Source organism: Tenebrio molitor, chromosome 4, assembly GCF_963966145.1.
Source record: "Tenebrio molitor chromosome 4, icTenMoli1.1, whole genome shotgun sequence".
NCBI lineage: Eukaryota > Metazoa > Arthropoda > Insecta > Coleoptera > Tenebrionidae > Tenebrio > Tenebrio molitor.
The window spans coordinates 3,076,320-3,094,545 of NC_091049.1; the positions used below are offsets into that span (position 1 = coordinate 3,076,320).

The following is an 18,226-nucleotide window of genomic DNA, read 5'->3' on the forward strand; positions in this document are numbered from 1 at the left end:
ACTACCGGACGAATCTTCTAAATATTCAAATTTATTTCAATTACAAAACAAAATGCTAAATACAATGTCTTACATAAAGATATGTTACAAATGAATAATTATTTTGTCGTCACAATATTAATGTATTATCAAATCAGAGTAGGCATGGTCATGGTTGCCAACATTCCAAAGAAACTACTTTTCGATTTATAAAAACTTTAATCAGAAAAGTGTTTTGCATAATATTACAAAATTACTCTACAAACGTGAATTATTAGTGAAAATTCCTTCGCGGGAAATCGCCTGACGCCAACTTCCGCGTCAGCAACTCGTTCACTAAAAATTTCCAATAAAAAAATCCCCAAAACACAAATACACTAATCTTACACTTTGTGGTCTCTCTGTTGACTTTTTCCACTTCTTCTACTTTCTTATTTGCAGCAAAGAGATCCTGTGACATCTTATTTAATCGTTCTAAGTTAAATTCAGCTTTATACTCCTCAAACTGTTTACATAATTCATGAAATCTGTGATTTTGCTCTTGTATAATTCTTTCTTTTGTGATTGTAGAATTTTTCAAGTCATCAATCTAAAAACACCGTGATAGAAGCGCAAATCAATCTTCTTCATCTCACCTCTTGATTTTTTGTATCCAGCAAGTGATTGAAATTGACCAGCATCTGATTAGCTTTGACCACATCTCTTGCTAACTCCTCATTGGCTGTAGATTTTTGGGCGATGATCATTGTCGCCTGTTTGACGTCTTTTTCAAACTCATCCTGTCATGTTTCAAAAATTAAATTAAGACACTCAAGTCACAATGAATTACCCTTTGTTTTCTCAACTCCCTAAACTCAGCATCCTGCCTCTGAATTGTGTTGTTCAATTCAGTGATCATTTTTTCATCACTCAATTGTGCAGATTTTAAATTGCAATTCTCTCTTTTTAAATCATTGACTACTTTTGAAGTCTCTATTGACTCCAACCTGAGATTCTCCATGCTCTGGAGCAAACGCGTGCTCGAGTCTGACTTTAAAAGTGACTCAGCCTTCACAATCTCAACATCTTGAATTAACTTAAGCAACTTATGGGACAGTACTACAATTTTATTTAACAACAGAGATGAACACTCTTGCAGTTTATTAGAAAAAACAAAACTCAGCTTCTGCAGGTCTTTCAGAAAGCGCTTCTCTAGCTCTCTATTTATCATCACAAACTTCTCAATCTCACTGTCCTTGTCCTCAAGTCTAGACTTTGACATTTGCAACTGTGAAGCTAGAGTTTTGTTCATATTTTGCAACTCTAAAATGTTATTGTTCATCTCATCAAATATTTCTTTTTGATTGGTGATCTGCAAGTCCACTGTGAGAAATATAATGGCCTTGATTTTAGATTTCCCATAAAAAATCAATTTCCCATAATTGCTATCAATTTCACACTTTAGAAACCTAAAATTCGACTTTACTAACAAATTATTGATGTCCCACCACTCACATTTCATGCTTTTGCACCTGGTGCAACATATCAATCAAGTTTGTCCTGAACTCGCCAAAATCTATGTCTAAACATTGCTCACTTCTCATCAACTCGAACTGTCTCAAATCTACGTGTGCGGTATAGTTGAAGACGAAATCGGAGACGTCGCGGACTTTTACGTGCTGCAACGCACAAATTAAGCGCGTTTAGGTAATTTTTTAGTTAATACTTGCGATATAATCGTTGAAATCTGTTACGTTTATACTGACGCATCTGCTTTCTGTAAATCCATTCTTGTTGAAGATTTGCAGATTGTGGTTGTTGTCGTAGATGCAGTGGGTGTTTCGACGTGCCATTACTCAAACAAAACGAAACATTTCGTTGGAAATACAAAAAAACCACAATTATTGTTTGAGGTTATGTGACAGAATTTGAATTCATCGTTGACAGACGGCTTGCCAACTCTGGTCGGCTTGGTGACTTTTACGATACTGGGTGTCGGTAAAAAATCAGAACCAATCGGTGTCGTCAATTTTTGATTTATTATTAATTTATGTTATATTAATTTACAATTTTATTACTATCTCATATTATTCATCATTTTCATTGTCGTATCTACATATTATTTGTTTTTAATACTTTACAGTTTCTAAAATGGTCAATCTCTATTTTTTCTTAATTTCTTACTTATTGAGTGTAGTGTAAGTAGTATTGCATTTTTTTGTCTAAGATTACAGCGCTATCGTCCCACATTTTTCCGGTCGAGAAATATGTGCAGAAATGTCGCGAGTCGTCGTAAAATGTGACGTACATATTAAAATTTGTATAGGTATGCCGTTGGTAAGTTGTCAAAAATAATCGCCTCTGTGTCATTGGCACGTGTTAATACTTTCGATACATCTTGAGCGTTTACTTGGCACGACTGCGTCAGAAATCGTCCGCCATTTTGAAGATGGCGTCCCGTCACGAACCGATCAATAACCTCGCTCAACGTGTCTGTTTGATGCTTTTTTCGCAAGATATGTAATTCAATATAAATCGTTTTTGTTGTCTGTATAAGTACTTATAATATGATTTATAAATTTGTTGATAAAAAAATCGATTGGACGAGGGTATTGATTTGTTTTGTTGGTTAGTAGGCGTCGATGACGACGCGATAGATCCGTATGTATCAGTCATTTCTGGCTTCCGCGCTGCCTCCCCTCGTGAACCTCCTCCGCAGGGGTTTGGCCGTGCAGTCCAGACTTGCGGAGCGTGAGCGTTTTTGGCGCATCTGCGCCGCCAACATCTCGATCTCCCAGTTGTTGCCCGAGTTTTCGAACTCGCCGGACTGCTCTGACGAATCTCCTTCGGTGTCGGTGGTGGAGTCGATGTCCAAGACGACGTTTTGCTCTGGGAGGGGTCTCCAGGCGTGCAAGGGACTGAGCGGGTGTTGGGGCAAGTCGTGAATCTCCTCGGCCTCCTCGTGCGAGGTGTCCTCCCAAGACTGTTGCTCCGCTTTGCTGACGACAGTCTCGAAGGAGTCAGTCGTCGACTCCTCGGCGCTCTTCTCCAGCTCGCATATGTGCGACTTGAGCTGGTCGATGATCTCGTCTCTGCTGCGCACCTCCTCCTCCAGCTTCTCGAAGCGCTGGTAGAACTTCTGCTGGAGGTCTTGCAGGTGCGCGCTCATCACCTGCTTGATCGCCAGGAGGATGTCTGCGAAGTACTGCTGTTCGTCGTCGAGCGTGTTCTTGATCAGCTTGACCTGGTTGTTGGTCTTGTTGGTCACGATCTGGTTGTCTTGATCCGTGGCAGCGTCTCCCTTCTCGGAGGAATTGACGAAGGAGAAGAGACTGGGGGCCCCCATGAGGAGCGCGCTGTTGGGCGGGCTCTGCAACGTGTCTCTGTTGAAGGTGACGCTCTTGGACAGTTTGCTGTGTCTCGCCGCGTACCCCTCGATCGTGGGGGCTCGCATCAGCTTGCGGAACTCGGTTGAGTCGATCTTCTTCGGCATCGTCACCGGGGGTTGCGGGAGCTGCGTCTCTTCGGACAGCTTCTTCAGGATCGAGCGCAGGTTTCTCCGTTCGGGGGTCTCGTTCGATTCGTTGCTCGAGTGGAGCTCGTTGGGGGTGCTCAGCAGGTTCTTGTCGTGGTGCATCTTCGAGCCCTCCGAGCGGGACCGCGTCAGCGTGTCCATCTCGATCGCTGTTTGGCCGGTGTCGGGAATGTCTAAACTAAAGCTACGCGTTTTCATCACAGTTTCCAGCTCTTCGAGCTTCTGCCTCTCGTTTAAAATCTTCAGTTTCTTGACGAAGGGCAGGCCGCCGTATTCCGGTGACAAGTCGTCGATCGACCTGCAACACACAGAAAACAAACATCGGAACGGGGTTCTGCTCGTCGACGATATTAACCTGTATTGTTTCGTTCTCGCCGTTATTACTAGTTTAGGTTTAGGTTTTTGGTGCACTTGGTCGCTAACACTAACAGTCGTTACACTGTCTCTGGAGGGAGGAGCACTGGTGGATGGATCGGAGGAGTCCCGGGAGATCGCCGCCTTCTTCAACTTGCTCCAAGGCGGTTCGTTCTTGTCCGATTCACTAACACTATCACTTGCACTAATGGACGGTTCTTTGACGTCTGTCGATGACGCGTCCTTCGGGATGCTCGAGTGCAACTTCAGTCTCTCCCTGCGATTGGCAACAATGTAGTCGAATCATCGCAGCGATCTGGACAACTCACCTGAAGGACAATTTGTTGTTGGGGATCTTCGCCGAAAAGGACGCTCTGGAGGTCTGAGGGGTGGGACTCGTCGGGTTGCTCGTCACGGAACCGGTCCTCGACAGCTTCGGCTTCTCCTCCTTGGTCGTCCCTTCCTTGGCCTTGAGCATGAGGATGCGCTGCAACAAGGGCAGACCCGCTCCCGCGGGTTCAGCCACGTCCTCGGGGATGGGCGGGGGACTCTTGACGCTGGAAGACGACGGGGACAGCACGGGGGGTGTGGCGCTCTTGGCGCGCTCTTCGTTCTCTTGCTTCTCTTTAAGCAACCTGAGTCTGTGGAGGAGGGGCAGGCCCGCACCAAGCGGGGAAATCACCGGTTCCGCGACCGCCTCCTTCTTGTCGTTCTCCTCCTGGCTCAGGTCGTGGGATTTCACCCGCGACATCCTCTTCAGCGTGCCTTTGTTGTTGTTGTTGGTGGGGGCGTGGAGGGGTTGGAGTTCGAGCGATTCGTCGGACTTCCGGTGGGTCCTCGATTTCTTCAGCGCGTTCCTCAGGCCCTTCGCTTCGTTCTTGATCTTGTCGACGAGACCTTTGGGGTCTGGGACGTGGGGGATGCCGTGGTGGTGTTCTTTGTGGTGGGGAGGGTTCCGCGCCGAGGCTTTGACCTCCATGAGGCGCTTGCGACCCAGCGCCTGGAGGATCTCCTGGGCTTCGGGGTAGTCCTTCATGGCGGCCAGGACGTCTTCGCGGGACAAGGAGAACAGCTCGGAGTAGCCGACCGATCGGACGTCCGCCGTCCTCCTGCGTTTCAATCGATCAGAAACCACCTCGCTACCACCACCCCCGATACCTACTTGTTGAGGCCGTCCAGGTTCAAGATACCGATCTCGCCGAAGAAGTCGCCCGCTTTCATCGTGGTCAGGACCTTGCCGTGCTCGCTGATCACCTCGAGGATGCCGTCGGCGATGATGAACATCTCCCGGGCGACTTCCCCCTTGCGACATATCGAATCTCCGGGGGTGAAGATGTACGCTTTCATCTTGAGCACCAGGTCGCGGAGGAACTCGGGTTGGCACTCTTGGAAGATCGTGACCTTTTTCAGGACGCTCAAATTGACGTGAAGGGCCAGCTCGGTTTTTAGCTTGTCGGGGAGCAGGCCCAAGGCAGTATTGATGTCACCTCCTCCCTGGATTCTCCCCCTGGACCAGGAATAATCGTACCATCTTAATACGCGCCGCTTCATCCCACCTGGGACCTGTGCGGTATTAAACGTTAGTCGAAAGGACGATCGATAAGGAGCGAGGAACAGGAACAACATCATTAAATCAGAATCGATCGGTCATCAGAGATAACCTCGTATAAGTAAATTCGAAAAACTCCTGGACTGTCAAAATTAAATTTTGAATAAAATGCTTGTTTTGATTGTACTTGGGTATAAAAATGTTTCGCAAAAGAATCGAGCCTACCCCGCTGCAAGGGAATAATCACCTGTCATAAACTCGTAAATCTAGCCTGCAACTGTTTGGGACAGTTTGGTATACGAGGGTTGTTTCATACATTTTTGATCATTACTTAGACGCTTCTGAATTAAAAATGTTTCTTTTTTTAGATATCCCTAGAGTTTGTCTGTCTCTATATTTAAAAATTATTGATTTAATTCGATTGCAATAAATGTGATTTGTAACGGCCGATGTTTAGTAAAACTATAAAAATATTTATGTATTAGCAAGGCGGTCTCTATTTTAACAGGCCAGGACACTGGCTGTGTTGCCAAATTTCTTAGTGGGCCATTCCATAGCATCCTGAGTTTCAAAAATATTGGCACTTTCATAGAAAGGCGGTTCATTGAAAAATCATTTTGACAAGACAATTAATTGTGCAATTAATGTCAGTAATTGAAAAAATAAACATGTCACAAATGTTGCGTACCCAATTGCAAGTCAAATTATGCTTCAAGCAAGTCTTCCTACGTTTTCAAATTCCCATCGAAGAAGATTAGAATGCAAGAATGGATGCGGATTTGGGAACTAGAAAACTGGCGCGTGAGGTCTTTGTTGCTCGTTCCATTAGTTCTAAAATCCATTTTAAATTATAAAAAAGTATTGGTGGTAGCGTCCATACACCCGAGTGGGTAGCTTTTGCAGTTCTTATTAGACCTTCTGATCGATCTCTTTATTATGTCAAAAAGCGAGTGCCAAAAAATTTCAAACTGCCGCAAAAACAATGAAATTTTTTAAATAACACAAGATTACAACAAATCGAATTTTTATTTATAGTTTTCATAAGGTATCATTGACATCATCCTAAGCAAACATTTCTACGTATTTCCCCCATGTCAAAAGTCAACTATAAGCATACAACGTTGCCGGTTGTATTTTCTAGATAGAATCCAGTGTTGGTGTTTTTTTTGTCTTGTAACGGATAATAAAAAGCATGTCTCCAAAAAAAATTGAATTACATATGTCCCATCACTTGTGTCCCGTAGGAAAATGACTTTAAAACTAAATTATATTTATATGAAGGTATTATAGATGCATAAATACTGTTCACCGCCACAAAAATTGGATATTACTTTTTTGTTAAAATTAATTACCTAGGTACAGCAAGCAAAAAACTATCACTTTAAAAATTAAATTTTGTTCGATGCAGTTCAAATTTAGTATACGTTATGACATAGTTATAGAGAAATAAAATCCGTAATTAGAATTTAATTAAAATATTTTGATGTAAAGATATTTGGTTAATTTAATTTGGGTCCTTCTACTTTATAAAAATTTATGGAAGACAAAGTAAAGTTTGTGGGTATTATTCTTGTCCGCAATTTATGGTACGAAGACCATTCAAGAGGGTTCCAGTGGTACCTGCCTGTGTTATGGCGTCAAACACACTGGAACCCCTCATAAATCTTTGTCTGCAATAAATTTTCATAAAGTAGAACGGCCCAAATTAATTTAACCAAATATCTTTACATCAAAACATTTTAATTAAATTCTAATCACGGATTTTATTGCTCTACCATTTTTTCAAAACGTAGACTAAATTTGAACTGCATTGAACAAAATTTAATTTTTAAAGTGATAGTTTTTTGCCTGCTGTACCTAGGTAATTAATTTTAACAAAAAAGTAATACCCAATTTTTGTGGCGGTGAACAGTATTTATGCATCTATAATACCTTCATATAAATATAATTTAGTTTTAAAGTCATTTTCCTACGGGACACAAGTGATGGGACACCCGGTATATAGCTAATTAAAAAAAAAATATTATCAGTAGTAAGTAATATAACAATTGACTTGAACATCGCATTGATTTGCAAAGTTGATGCCATTCCCAATCTCGATTTATGCATTTTTACAAAAAATTGACACAATTCGCATTATTTTAAAAAATGTGAAACGTATTTGTTAGTTACTATAAAGAGTTGCTTTAAAAATAATCACCAATTTATTTTGTTCAGCATAAAACTATCACGAAAGAGTTACAGTGATGGATAGACGTTAACGAAATTTTGATTTAAATATGTGAGTTGAATCTTTAATAAAATAATACACAATCGAAATAACCGGTGTGCTTGATAAAAAAAGTAAATATGTATGTAACTAAAATCAAAATGATTGTAATAATGAACGTAATAAAATACAGTGTGGAATAAAATGATTTACATCTAGTTACCTTTGCATTACCCTTGTGAAAATACGAAATGCCGCTCTACAAAAAAAAGAAAGCCTAACCTCAAAATATTTCAAAATTCCAAATGTGATTTATTGCGAAGGGATGATATGAATGCAAAGTAGAGATTGAAATTAAAAAGGAGCTAACAAAAGCAAGTCACAGCTAGTGTTGAAAGTGGCCACCAACGTTTGTTAATTCAATTTAGTAAATTGTAACAATTGTCAATTCGATTGATGACATATTTATTGACAGAACTAATAGTTCGGCACTTCAAAAAAAAAAGTAGAGCGCTACAGGAAAATTTACATGTGCAAAAATTCCAAAGGTAACTAGATGTAAATCATTTTATTCCACACTGTAGATCATTACAATAGGTAAGAAAATTCTGGGTAAATTTGCAGAGGTAAAGTATCTTTATTAAACAAAACTAAAACAACATTGGGGTGGGGGGGTTAAAATGGCCAGACAGATTTTAAATAAAATTTTCAGCCGTAAATAAAAATCTTAATAACCCTGAAATAATTGTCAGGTAATAGATACCTGTTCACTTTGGATTGAACATTAGTGGTGCAAATCGCACACATTTGGCAGTAACTTTCATATGAGTTGTCATAGTACCAGGTCAGTCATTTGCACCACAGCTGTTCTTCCCAACGTGAACAGGTATTATAAATTAACCAGGCCTTATGTTTCTTTTACTGTTTGAACAAGTTCTCTAGCGTATTAATGCTGTCAGGGAGAGTCTTGCTTTCATACCATCGAGGGTTTTATGACACAGTTGTAAATTTTGGTATACCGATTACAAAATAGTGAATGTCTGCTTTTATCTAAGTCTTATTTATTTTTTAACTACGAGTATTTTATCCCATGTAATGATAATTCATGTGTAACGATCGAAAATCGATTAAGAACAATATTAAAGAAACGCAACAGAAATAGTGAATAATGTGACATTAAATTTTTAATGAAACTTATTTGTATCTTACACCACTTGTGTTCTAATTAGCGAAAATAAAAGCACCAAAAGCGGATTTTTAACATAATTTTATTCAACAAAGCAAACCACACTGAACTAAGCTGAAATTACTACAAGAAACAATTTGTAAATGTAAGTAACTAAACCCTTCCCCGAACTACCTGTGACAAGTTTTATAATGGAATTCCCAGGCAGAAAAATTTTCCTTACCGAAAATCATCGATTTGCGGTTTAGCGCGGGCCTGGTCTCTAGGTATTTATTATAAGTAAATTATTATAGATCAGTTTATATTTAATATTTTTATGATATTTTTATATATACGGGTGTCCCAAAATTTGCGGAACAACTCAATGGGGCAATGTCAACTCATGTTAGAAAATAATGAGAAAAATAATTAAAAAATCCTGTACCACTCAGAGTTGAAGATATAGGGGCTCAAAAAACGCAACTTTGATCTCGTTTATTTTAAATATTAAAAAAGATTTCGACTATTTGTCTTTTACTAACAAGTGGCATAATAATTCTGAACGACTGTGATCAGGTTTGCAATTAATTTCTTTATTATTTACAGCATTTTCAAGTAGTAATTTTTTGTCCGTTTTACCTCAAATAACGTAAGGCAACATGGCTTTGATTTTTTGCTCTCATATCCATGGATGCAACATAAATGAAACATTTGCAGACCATTGGGATACATAGAAATTTTTTTTGTTCGATATTATCAGAATTTGAGAATTTTCTCCTGTGTGATCGGATTTTGATAAACAAAACGAAACGTCAAGCTAATTTAAAAGATTTTCAGCGATTTGGAGCCTTTAGGGGGCTCGTCGAACAAAAAAACGTTGTATTCAACTCGTTCGTGTGTAAATCGTGCTTTCTTGGTAGTTGTGGGTCTTTAAAACTAGCCCACTCATGCCAAAAAAGCCCAATTTACACGAATAGGTCTATTTCTTCTAGGAAAAAGAAGATTGACTTTTTTAAACATTTTTACCTGATATTTTAATGAGTACTTAACAACGTACTGCTAAGCTGTTCCGCGAATTTTGGGGCACCCGGTTAATGTAAAAACTAAATTTTCGAAAATCCAGATTTTTAGAATGCAGAAGACAGGTAATTTTAACGAGACAACCATTATTTGTCGCTAACGGAAATCCCCGGTTCAGCCAGGCAAGATTTTACAGTCTTGGGTCGGGTAAAATGAATAGTTGTATGTATCAGCACAATTTCACCAGGAAGAATATTTAGTTTGCTGATAATATGTATTATGTATTATTATTTATTTTTGTGGTAATCTATTTTTATTTTTATTTTTTTGTACATACAGTTGCGGACAATAAAAAATAGTACAACTCTTGCTCAAAATTCGCCAAATATTTAGCTGCTTAAATGAGGCTCTAATTTGTCAGCTAACGTCACTATTAATCATAATCATTAGTGTCATTCGTCTATCAACTAACATTTACCACCTAACCTATTTCTAGACGTTTGGCATAAATCACAATGTCAAAAAAACCCAAATTGTACGATGTAAAAAAAGTGTACGGTTTTTTATTGTCCGCAACTGTAGTTTAAATTAATTTAAATTTAAATTAACTAAATTTAAATGAACACCCGATAATTTTGAAACACTGTAATCTTCAAAACCTGAATGAGACATTTTATAATTTATTGTTTATGCGGTTGACACAGCACACAGCACATTCCAAAGACGCCTATAGAAAATTTGGGATTTTGATTTAAGAAAAATTATACCTATATGATTTTTGTTAAAATTTTTCTTTGTGTCGTGCGATTTTCTTACCGAATCAACCCTTGTAAGTAGATTGATTACTGGAATTTTTTTTCGATAATAAATCTACTTACTTGGGAGATTAGGTATAAGTGAAAATCTTTTAGCGTATTAATTTTTTTTTATTTGTTATTCGTAATCATACGATTTTTTAACCAATAATAGCTATTTATGTAACCAGTTAGGAAATGCGTTATTTTGTGTAACGAGTGGAATATTTGCGGGACGAGCGCAGCGAGATCCCGCAAAATCACACGAGTTACACAAAATTGCATTTCCTAATGTGTTACATACAAGATTTTTTCTAATTTTGACAAAAAAAAGTTTCTTCAAACGTTAAACGAAGTCATGAATTTCATTAATAATAAATTATTATTGCGTTAAAATATCAAGTAGGTAAGTAGGCACGGTTATTTTGCTTAAAAACAAAAATATGACAGTGTCAAATTGATGATACAATAAATTTTTCCTAACCAGTTAGGAAAGATTTTACTTTTCGTAACCAGTTACGAAAAGTGTGACGTTTCCCAACGTCAGTTAATTTTGAAAAGTGTCACTTTATATGTCAAAATTAGAAAAACGTCATTGTATAACAATTTAAAAAAAATACAACCGAATTATACTCGTTATTAAACGTTGAAATGCACAATAAAAACTCTACAGTTTTTCATTTGTCAGTCAACCCCGTTTAAATAAAGGACAAACACTAATGGTACTGTCCTCGTATATTGAACTGTCTGAAAATGTTGGAGATTAGATTTATGATTTTATGACAGTGGTCCGGTCCCTTTGTCGAAATATGGATTGGTGATTATTTCTTTGCAGAGGGTAGGCTCGATTCTTTTGCGGGCGGCTGTACCCACGTCAAAATCTAGTTACAAAATATATTTAGGTTATGTTTCTTTTTAAATCATTGAACTAAAATTGTTTTAAACACTTGGCGAAATGCAGCAACTAAAGCTTATAAAAAAACACAAAGACAAAAAGAAGGTGACACACGACAAACTGAAAACAGGTAACAAACTAAACAACAACCAAAACTGAAAATCGCTTTCCATACCTATCTATTTGAGTCAGATTCCGCCATGATATTATGGATGAAATATGTATCTCTAACACTCATCATGGTTAATCAATCAGCTTTAATAAGATTTTCACAATGCAAGATGCTGTTTTTCTACATAGTTGGGTAAAATCAGAAACGTTTTTTATTGAAGATATGGGTTTATAATATAATAGTTTGTGACGGTCCTCTTTTCTCGCGCCAATAGAACCACCCTAGTTTGTTTTGAACTTTCTATTTTAACCTTTTTACAAAATATACTTATAAATAATTTTGCAATTTATTTGACAATGTCAATTTAAACAAATGACTACTCTCGTGTCAAAAATAAATTACTTCCTAGGATTTAGGGATATTCGTTACTAGGTTGCCATAAATTTGGTCAGGTTGGAGGCTATGTGCTTTCTGGTAACAAACAAAAATGTAAGGCAGCAAGTTAATTGTAACAGTTGCAAATGACTAATTTCTCTCTAAGTGATAGATGATTTTTCGTTTCACAATCAATTTTGGTTACTGGCGGCATATTTATTTGGATTTAATCTCTCAATTCAAAGTAACCAACCTTAGGCATTCAAAATAACTTTTGAAAATTCTAGTTACACACAACATGAAAAACGTTATTTCGCTTAGTCCGATGTATCAATTAAATAGCAGAACAACTGTCATATTGCTATCTCTTTTCAACATAATGTAAACAAACTATTGAATTCTTGTACGTATTGTATTAAGCGTGTCCCACTATGCATCTCGCTTTAGCATGTGTGATTCGAGCAAGACACGAGTTGTACGTTTATTACATTAGCGATGTCAAATTTTTAGGTTACGTTTTAACCACATTATTTGTGATAGTTTTGTTTAATTTTGCTTGAAATGTCCTCCGTATGATGCCAACGAAAAGCATGTGGACAGATTCATTTACAGAATTTGTAAATTGCAAAAATAATATTGGAATTGCGCTGAAACTTGCAAGACTGGAAGTTAACAGGTAAGGGGGTAAACTAATTCATGGCGTTGCCGAAACAAAATCTAGGAAGAAAGAAAGACAGTCTAAACGTGGTTGTTTAGTGCTGTTTTCAACAATTTTTAATATATCTGACCTATTAGTTGATAAGTATGTAAATAGTTATCAAAAGAGTTCTGAAGGGAGCGGTTTTTTGAAAGACAAAATTAAAACGGAGGAATTAATTTGCAGAAAAACCAACAAAGCACGAAACAACACAACTCAAAATCTTAAAAATTGAAATTTGTTATGATATGTGTCTCGTGTTGCCTAAATAAATTTTTAAATATTGGTAGAACCATGCACTGCTGTCAAATGTCGAAAGCAGACACAGGTCATGTCGACTTCTTGATTCGGACTAAGCTCATCGGACTATAATAAAAAAATGGACTATAATTTACTTGACGCTAAAATGAAAAATGCTCTATTAAAATGTTTCGAAGAGATGAAAACGCTGGCACCGTTCTTTTCCTTTATTCTAAAATCTTGAGTTGTAAAAACGACATAGAGAATGATAATTGATAACCTCACAAATACAACCTGACACATTTTTCACCAAACAGTGTTGCCGGTTGTATTTCTAAGGTAGAATGCAATTTTGATTTTGACAGTCCAGATGTTTTTTGAATGGACTTTACCTTGTGGTGCCTCATGTAGGTCTTCGCCCCGTCCAGCAGGCGTTCGAATTCCAGGCGGTTGGCGTTGCGGTTCGTTATCACGTTGCCCACTTGTCCTGCAAACGAAAAGGAGGAGAAGTAGACGCGGGGGGAGACTGTTGGAGGCGGGAGGAAGAAACGGGGACTCACCCACAATGGTGGCGAAGATGAAGACGCCGATCAGGTAGCTGACAATGGTGAAGATGTACCTGCAACGGGAGCATCGAATTGAGATGGGGGGGAAGGTGGGGGGGACACTCATAGTTTTCGAACAGACAAAACAGGTTGTCAAGGACAAATCGATGGAGGACGACGGGCCGCGGCAGGACTGGGCTGTTCGAGAACTGTGAGCGGGGCCTTAAATCTCTCGTCCGTTCGATTCGGTGATGCGTAAAGCCTCCCGGATGGGGTGAACAGCCCTCCAGTCCTGCCGCGGCAGACACACACGCACACGTACGTGGAGGGACGTACCCGTTGTTTGTGTTGAACTGCAACAGGCGAGACTTGATACCTCTGCGCGGCAGGGACCGGGGGCCGTCCACCGAGTTGGTCTTCCTGCACCACCGGGAAATTACTCGAGGGGGAAGCGCGACAAAGAAAATTCAACTCACTCGGCATTCGTCTCCGGCGTGGGGAGGTCCCCGATGGTGGTGAGGGTCAGCGTGGACCAGTACAGCGAGCCGAGGTACTTCCTGGTGAGGGTGGCGTAGTCGCCGGGACGGTACGGATAGACCCAGTCGCCCTGGAGACGTCGGCCAGGTTAACCGCGACCCGGAGCTGACTGTCAAGGAGTACGTTACCTGGAAGCCTTCGGCCTCGGAGAGGAGGAAGTAGAAGCAGCCGAACCAGTGGGCCAAGATGAGGAGGATGTGTATGAGGTTGACGACGCGCCACAGGTTGGGCCACACCGTGCGCGACTCCACCATGTAGTAGTAGTTGACGGCGCGGTAGACCTTGAGGAACCTGGGGCACCGGAGGAGCGGCTGCGCCCCCAGCCGGATCTGGAGCAGGTCGAGGGGGCAGAGGGCGGCCAGGTCGAAGAGGAAGGCACGCGAGCGCAAGTAGTGGCAGGCCAGCTTCTTGGAGTCGTACACCATGAGGCCCTGCTCCAGGTAGCCGGTCCTCAGCTGCACCAACAAGTCCAGAAGGAACACCAGGTCGCTCAGGGAATCACAGCTCAGCCAAAAGTTCGAGACCATCGTCTGGAGCTCGGGGAAGCTCTGCCGAACGATCAAAGTCCACATGTTGTAAAGCACGCAAACGGTCAGCACCAGGAGCCAGTAGAAGTAGAAGTTCTCGTCGGGGTTGACGACGGTGCGGGGCTGCTTGCGCGGGCGACGTCGCCGCCGAGGCGCCGAATGGGAGTCGCCGCCGACGCCCTCGCTGCCGGTGTCCTCGACCGTCTCCTGGGTCTCGGGGATCTGTCGCGAGGAGAAGCGCTTCAGGAAGGAGTCTTCACGCTTCAGAGGAGGTTTCTGCCGGAAGAAAACGCGCTTAACGACAGGGAATTCGACTTTTCCCATCGATTACCTTCTGCATTGCAGACGAAATTTGCACCGTTGTCCTCAATTTCATCCATCGTTGGTTGGATTTCGTCCTGGAACGGGAAAAGGACGATCAGCGAGGGCGCAACCGGGACACCACTGACACAATGCTCAAAAAACATCGAGAGTATAGACTTACGTTACTGATAAATAACACAACGATTTACTCAGGACAGAAGTGAAGTGAACAACTATCTCTCTATCGAACAAGTTGTATTTTGCAACCCCTAAAAGTACGAACAGGCACGGCCGAGGCCGGTTCGAGGGTGCATCCGGGGGTCTGCACCTCGAGTCGACCTCTCGGTGATCCACTAACAAAACATGCAAAATACAACCCCTAACGAACTCTACAACAAATCGGACGGGTCCGGGGCGTAGTGCACCCCCGATCCGTCGTCGCACACCGATTATGATAAATAACAATACAGAGAGACAGTCTAGAAAAATTACAGCTCCTACAGAGTCTGCAAGGGAGATGAGACCACCAAACATCGAATAGAATCAACTGTAGGAAAGAATTACAAAATTGCACAGTGTTAGGAATGAACCTCTTGATTTTGCGCAGCGAGTGGTAGTACGCCATAACGGCTTTGAGGTTCTTCCAGCTCTGGGACGCCACTTTTCCGCCCTCATTCTCTCGGTGATGGTCGTCTTTGTCCTTCGTGCTTCTGCAAACATCATCGTCTACTCTAGTTTCTAATGGTCACATTCACGGTGCGAGGGGGCGCGTGATACAGTGCAAGGGGTACATCGATTCCGTTCCAGAACAATCAGAACATGACAATCTTTCGTCGGACAAGATTTTTTGATCTACTTTTTCTTTCGGTGCGAAAAACGACACAAAAATATTTTGAAGAATTTCTTGCCTGTCATATAGGAACCGTTTTAAAATCGAAAATATTTTTAGTTTTTTTGCGACTGCAACACATGCATTCTTCAACTTTTTTTTGAAACGTGATATTTCTTTAACATTGTGACAATATCTGCTGAACATATTTTAATTTTGACGTATGAAATGACGTAATTGATTTTATCGCTATTTAAATATTCTGCAATTTAATTTGGTTACGTTAAATCCAAACTAAACCGGCGAATTTTCAATTGGTCATATTTTACGTGCGTTTTTAAACTAAGCATCCGCTTTTGGACTACTTTTCCCCGTTCCTTCAACGCCGTGACAACATCCCGTGGACGTATTTTGACTGACACAAGTGACCTTGTCGCTCTTCAAGCAAACGTCGCGTCGATGATTTTCTTGCAAAAAAGAAACATTTGCCTCTCGAATTGTCAGTGAGTTGTCGTCCCCCATGTTTTTTTATTGAGAATTTTATTTTAAACAAGTTCTATTCGGAGAAAATCCTGTCGCGATTGTTATCGTCGTGGGTAATAAAGTGTAAAATAAAGTTAGATTGGATCTGTCATGTGACGGATGAAATTTGAAAGATCCGGAGACCCGATCGGAGCGGTCCGTCCGGAAGAGATGGCGATCCGGAGCCGGGCTTAATTAATTTTTTGAAATTCTCCGTCCCCGACGCGAAGTTGCCGGTGAGTTCCTCCCTGCGCCGCCAACCCGACCTGGCAGGACATTTATCTCTTCTGGAGAGGCGGCGGCCTGCGCCTCGGAGATAATTACGTTGAAGGTGGATAATATTTTCCAGTACTTATCGATTTTCCCACCGAATTACCACATACTTGCCTCGCGGGACGTCCTAAATGAAACTCGCCCGGAGGATTTACGACGGCAATCGCTCACCTCGCCGCGGCCTCCACCGAAAGAAATTTTCATAATGCCACCCCCGCCGAAACGGAAGTTTCGCCGCCCTCGCCGTTTTGTTTACGTTGTCGCGGCATCCAGTCAGGCGGTGATCGACTGTCGGGGGTGGATTCCCACAAAGGGATCAAAGGGAATTGGGCACAATCAAAGGGGAAACGGTGACAGCCACGATCAGAGGTGGGATCGACTGGCACGGATTTATTTTTTACTCGAGTTACTCTTTTTTTACCGTCCAGACGGTCGCATTTTCCGGGGTTGGTGAGACGAAGCGCTATCGCGATAAGGAATGGTCGCCATTTGTTAGGGGTATCAGGGACAAGTGTGGTGGAAGTGCAGCATTTACTCTCTGCGATTTATTTTCTTATTCGGGTCGGTCGTTGCGCGATCCGGACCATCGCTCATGTCTTGTGAAAATTCGGGGGTTAACGTCGGACCAGGGAAAATATGGGCCAGATGGGGGAGGTTTTATTGTGGCCGAGTGGTTATCTCATATTGACGACTTGGGCATTTTTTACCCTTTTGCTTTGGTGGATGTTTTATTGCGGCGGAAATTGCACATTTACGAAGCCACCCTTAACTTGCTATACCCGATGAAACCCCAAAAACAAATTTTTATTGTCATACCTTTGTTATTATCCCTAATTTGCATTCTCTTTTTAAAAATATTTAGTTATTTAGTGATCTTTACGTGATTTTCGGGGGATGGTTTCCTATTGCATAAAGGGTGCGCGCTAAGAAGTATGGTGGAGCTCAATGCACACAGCTAAAATTTTTATCCTTCCTTAAAATAGTAAGATTTAACAGTGTAAATCAGCCTTTTCATGACGTCGCTACGATCTATCACGTGAACACCTCGTGACTACTCCGCTGGTTCGCTGCACCAGCTATAGATATTGTGAGGAATATTTTATCAGAGAAGTAATTGTAACAAGTGACTTCGCTCTTTTGCATATCAAATGCAAATTAAAAATGCATTACTAGTGGAAACATGGACAAATGCGGGATGCACCGAGTGCAATCCTGCATAATACACCAGACGCAGTTCGCAAATTTTCTTTCGCGGAAAACAAGACGACAAAAACACCGTTGTTAATCCGAGACACTAGACTAAACTGTCGTTGCGAAAATGAAACTTTTCCCGAGGCTGAGTCTGCATTTTTAATTTATTGTCCCCCTCACGGGACATAAACTGCGAAATTTACGACCCCCGAAACCTATGTAAAAATGTGACGTGTCGATCTACCCTGCCTGTTTCACGAAAAACCCTCCGAAATTAACGATTCGATTACCGAGAGCGTCTCCACTCTTAGTCCGGATCGGCGTCATCGAGCTCGGTTTCCGGTGGACTCCGGGCGTTTTAAATATCGTCGAGGGGTAGTTTTACTCGTCGACGAACACCCCGTCAATAAATAATATGCGACGATAAATGGAATTTCGCAATAAACTGGTGAAAGGTGTGGTGTAAGCGCACTCGGGACGGTCCCGTCGAGAGATTATAATTGACCCACCCCCAAGTGGCGGCGTTTTTTATGGCCGCTCTTAAAAATCTCTCGATTCTGCGGGGATTAAATTTTGTCTTTGGAGGTCCTCGGGGA

At 41.1% G+C, this 18,226-nt stretch overlaps 2 protein-coding genes across 5 annotated transcripts in view; both read right to left on the minus strand.

Moving 5' to 3' along the window:
* Positions 1-178: 178 nt before the first annotated feature.
* Positions 179-1,920, minus strand: LOC138129748 (spindle assembly abnormal protein 6 homolog). The gene is made up of 6 exons (XM_069046051.1): positions 1,689-1,920; positions 1,474-1,637; positions 809-1,427; positions 615-758; positions 367-568; positions 179-315 (listed from the first exon to the last, which is right to left on the minus strand). Exons 1-6 carry the CDS (start codon positions 1,809-1,811, stop codon positions 254-256), a joined length of 1,314 nt encoding a protein of 437 aa, XP_068902152.1. The 5' UTR covers positions 1,812-1,920; the 3' UTR covers positions 179-253.
* A 565-nt stretch (positions 1,921-2,485) lies between these two features.
* Cngl (Cyclic nucleotide-gated ion channel-like) overlaps positions 2,486-18,226 on the minus strand; it is a 90,445-nt gene continuing 74,704 nt past the window's right edge. For 2 of the 4 annotated variants that reach the window (XM_069046027.1, XM_069046029.1), the window contains 11 exons: positions 15,406-15,525; positions 14,844-14,910; positions 14,114-14,788; positions 13,925-14,055; positions 13,785-13,868; positions 13,464-13,522; positions 13,296-13,390; positions 5,010-5,410; positions 4,177-4,956; positions 3,849-4,124; positions 2,486-3,791 (listed from right to left, as the gene is read on the minus strand). In XM_069046027.1, coding sequence (XP_068902128.1) covers positions 2,627-3,791; positions 3,849-4,124; positions 4,177-4,956; positions 5,010-5,410; positions 13,296-13,390; positions 13,464-13,522; positions 13,785-13,868; positions 13,925-14,055; positions 14,114-14,788; positions 14,844-14,910; positions 15,406-15,525 — 3,853 coding nt within the window. In that variant the 3' untranslated portion in view covers positions 2,486-2,626. The remainder of the gene's footprint in view (positions 3,792-3,848; positions 4,125-4,176; positions 4,957-5,009; positions 5,411-13,295; positions 13,391-13,463; positions 13,523-13,784; positions 13,869-13,924; positions 14,056-14,113; positions 14,789-14,843; positions 14,911-15,405; positions 15,526-18,226) is intronic. The other 2 variants (XM_069046030.1, XM_069046028.1) reach the window with 2 other exon arrangements.